The 3641-nt window shown below is 42.9% G+C and overlaps 1 protein-coding gene across 1 annotated transcript; it reads left to right on the forward strand.

Annotated features, from left to right (window-relative positions):
- Positions 1-2040: 2040 nt before the first annotated feature.
- On the forward strand, positions 2041-3404 carry LOC148764110 (uncharacterized). The gene is made up of 4 exons (XM_088803538.1): positions 2041-2366; positions 2583-2750; positions 2943-3110; positions 3197-3404. Exons 1-4 carry the CDS (start codon positions 2041-2043, stop codon positions 3402-3404), a joined length of 870 nt encoding a protein of 289 aa, XP_088659664.1.
- Positions 3405-3641: the final 237 nt, after the last annotated feature.

Here is a 3641-nt window from a genome sequence, read left to right on the forward strand (position 1 = left end):
CTTATGCAATTCATGTGTTGCTTTGAGGCTATTGTTCAGTAGTTTTTTAAGCAGTGCGTGACTGGTTTTTATATATTGCGTTGCCTGTTGTAGCTAGAGTGGTGGCGCGTGACTTGTGCAATTCATGTATTGTTTTGAGGCTTTTGTTCAGTACTTTTTTAGGCTTGCGTGACTGGTTTTTATATATTGCGTTACTTGTTGTAGTGTGAGTGGTGGCGCAAGACTTGTGCAATCCATGTGTTATTTAGGGGCTTATGTTCAGTAGTTTTTAGGGTTACGTGACCCATTTTTATATATTGCGTTACCTGTTGTTATGTATAACGAGAGTGGTTGCACGTGACTTGTGCAATTCATGTGTTATTTAGAGGCTTTTGTTCAGTAGTTTTTTAATATTGCGTTACTGGTTTTTATGTATTACGTGACCTGTTGTTATATATTGCGAGAGCGGTGGCGTGTGACTTGTACAATTCGCCTCTTGTTTAGGTGCGTTTGTTCACTAGTTATTAAGCATTGCATAAATGTGTATTAGACATTGCGACACTTAATTTTTGTTAAATTTCTGCAGCCAGCCAAATGTGACTTAGGCATTGCATAAGTGGTTTCTATGCATTGAGGGGCTATTTTTGATAAATTGACTGATTGTGACACTTATTTTCTGTTAAATTTTAGCGACCTGCCAAATGTGAAGCTTATGATTCTATACGGTGGTCATTGGGTCGATGACACTTACAAGGGTGGTGAGACATGAGTGAGGGGTGTTGGGAGTGATTTGTTAATTCGGGACTAGTGAAGCTGATTGAAGAGGTTGTTGGGGTCAACTCACATAATGAAATCGAGTTACATGCATCGCTTAGCCATGCTGCAAGTGTTTCGCTTGCAATGATTAGGGATGATGAAGATGTAGCAAGTATTCTGCTAGATGAGAGGGCAGTTGTTGTGTTTGTGGCAGTTAAGGCAAAAAATGCAAACAATATTCCACATGAGCACGGTATCCAACATAGTAATCAACAAGAACAGAATGTTAATTATTCTGACATACCACACCATGCATTTCCTAACAAACAACCATGGCAATCACGTTTGATGTATCCTCATGAGTTTCAGCAGCCCGATGCACATATGAGGTGTCTGCAAATGATGTCTGTACAATTTCGATCGAAATGTGCATCGAACGAAATACTCGGTACTTTGCAACAAACACAACTGTAGCTCAAAAATGCATTGGGTCCATTGTCATTAGCAAACGACACTATGATGGTTGTGAGTAATGACGATGCTTCTGATCAGATTGAAGATGATGTTGAAGAGGACGACACGGCGGATTAGAACCATGAGTTGCGTTATGACTATGAAGATGATTACATTGGCGGACATGAAGACCGTTCAGAGGACGACAAGGTTGAGTAGACCGATATTCCTGATTACAATCATGCAGATGGCGGTAGATGTCATACCACAACTGTTGTGTTAGAAGAGGTTGAGTTGGATGACCATTGCAGAACCGTTGAATTAGAAGATGTTGAGGGTGACCCTATTTACTAGAACGCCATCGCACTTGAGAACGACATTCGTTCGCTTAATGACAGTGATGAAGAGAGCGTAAATTCAGGGGTATCTCGTTAATGGATTATTCCTGGGCTAGATATGATATCCTTCCAAACAGTTGGGAGTGAGGAATCCAGATCAATGGATGACCACTTATATCGCGGAAAAGTGTTTCTATCAAAGGTTGAATTGAAACGAGCTTTGACCATGTTGGCACTAAAAGAGCATTTTGAGTTTAGAGTTAAAAAGTGATGTCACGCTCGTTTTGAGGTTGGTTGTAAGGATAAAGCATGCAAGTTTGCTTTGTGTGCAACGAAGTTGCTTGAGGGAGAATATTGGCAAGTTCGGACGTTGCATAAGGTACACACGTGTACTATCGATGGTTTGCAATGTGGGTACCGAACTGCGAGCGCGAGGGTAATTAGTCAGCTTATCTCCAGCAGGATGGAAGGAAATTGTGTAACCCCATTGAGACCAAAGGAAATAATGGAATAGATGAATCGCAAATGGGGATTGCAATGCCTATATGGTAAGGCCTGGCAAGCGAAGGAGTACGTGGAGAGTCTTGTGTTCGGTCCACCGAAAGAGTCATTCCAACTCGTCCCCTCTTATTTCCATATGTTGGAATGTGAAAATCTCGGTATTGTGACGTGTGTCACTACTGATGGGGAACAACGATTCAAATATTGTTTTTGGGCGTTCGGGTCATGTATTCGGGGGTTCAGTGTTGTACTGCGGCCTGTAGTCGTTATCGATGCTACACATCTGAAAGGAAGATTCAAGAATATTCTGTTTGTGGCGGTATGCAAAGATGCGAATGAGTAAATATATCCACTTGCATTTGGCATTGGCCACGTTGAAGACGAAGAGTCTTGGTCGTGGTTTCTTAACCAATTGCGTCGTGCGATTGGTTGTCCTAAAAATGCAATGTTCGTTTCTGATCAGCATCTTGGCATTAAGAATGCAGTTGAGAAAGTGTACAAGGACGCTCATCACTGTCTATGAAATTACCACTTAGGGAAAAATGTTAAAAACAGGTTCAAGCGCGAAGATGTTGCAGCAATTTTCACCATGGCCACCAACTGCTATAGGGTCGCCGATTTTGACAGACATATGAATCAGTTGAAACAGCTTTGCAAACCTGCTTATGACAGCCTTATGAGATTAGGCCCTGAGAGATGGGCACATGCACGGTCACCAATAAGGTGATACAAGCTAATGACATCCAACACTACGGAGTGTATTAACTCCTACTTGAGGCATGCAAGAAAAATGCCAATAACGGTTTTGATCGAGTGCATCAGATGCATGTTTCAACGTTGGTTCCATGACTGGCATAATGAGGCATTGAATTTGACCACGCCCCTTAGCCCTTAGGCTACCGATTTGTTGAACAGACGGTTCAATGAAGCATGTCACTTGTTTGTACAAGCAATCGATCGGGTGGAGTTTCAAGTTATAGGTGGGAGTAAGGACAGAGTTGTGAACTTCTCCACCAATGAGTGTTCATGCGGTGAGTTCCAGTCTGATCTACTCCCCTGCACGCATGCCATGGTGGCAATAAGGTATGAGCAATCATGTTTTGTTATATTGTGCATGGTGAATTGAGTTTTTACATTGTTCGCCATCTGTGATTTCATTGCTTTGGCAGTAAGTGCAAACGTGCAGCCATTGAATTCTACTCGGACTATTACAAGACTCGATCTTGGGCGGAGGGATATGCGATTCCCATTCGCCCGGTTGGGCATCCCAGTGAGTGGGACATCCCCGATGACGTGCTTTTGCTACCAAGTTGGCGAGGTCAAGCGAGAAGACCTAGGAGGAAAAGGATTCCATCACCTGGGGAAGGTAACGGATGACGTAGATGTTCACAATGCAAGAGCTATGGTCATAATAGACAAAATTGCCGAACTCCATTTGCATCTTTACCGACAAACAAGGAAACATCATCTGGTCAGCCGACGGCTCGACGACGTCAACCCAAGGCATGTGCAATTTGCAGACAACCCGAGCACAATCGAAACCGCTGTCCAATGCAGACTACAAACTCTGTTAATGTTATCGGTGTTGTACGTGAAGATAATGGCCCTTCAGAC

Source organism: Theobroma cacao, chromosome 2, assembly GCF_053813885.1.
Source record: "Theobroma cacao isolate CCN51 chromosome 2, ASM5381388v1, whole genome shotgun sequence".
NCBI classification, from domain to species: domain Eukaryota; kingdom Viridiplantae; phylum Streptophyta; class Magnoliopsida; order Malvales; family Malvaceae; genus Theobroma; species Theobroma cacao.

Excerpts from the sequence above, each read along its gene's own strand:
- LOC148764110 (XM_088803538.1), top strand. The coding sequence starts at position 2,041 with ATGAATCGCAAATGGGGATTGCAATGCCTATATGGTAAGGCCTGGCAA. Across the intron at positions 2,367-2,582 it reads GTATGCAAAGATGCGAATGA|GTTCAAGCGCGAAGATGTTG; the intron begins GTAAATATATCC and ends TGTTAAAAACAG. Across the intron at positions 2,751-2,942 it reads CATGCACGGTCACCAATAAG|ACGGTTCAATGAAGCATGTC; the intron begins GTGATACAAGCT and ends TTTGTTGAACAG.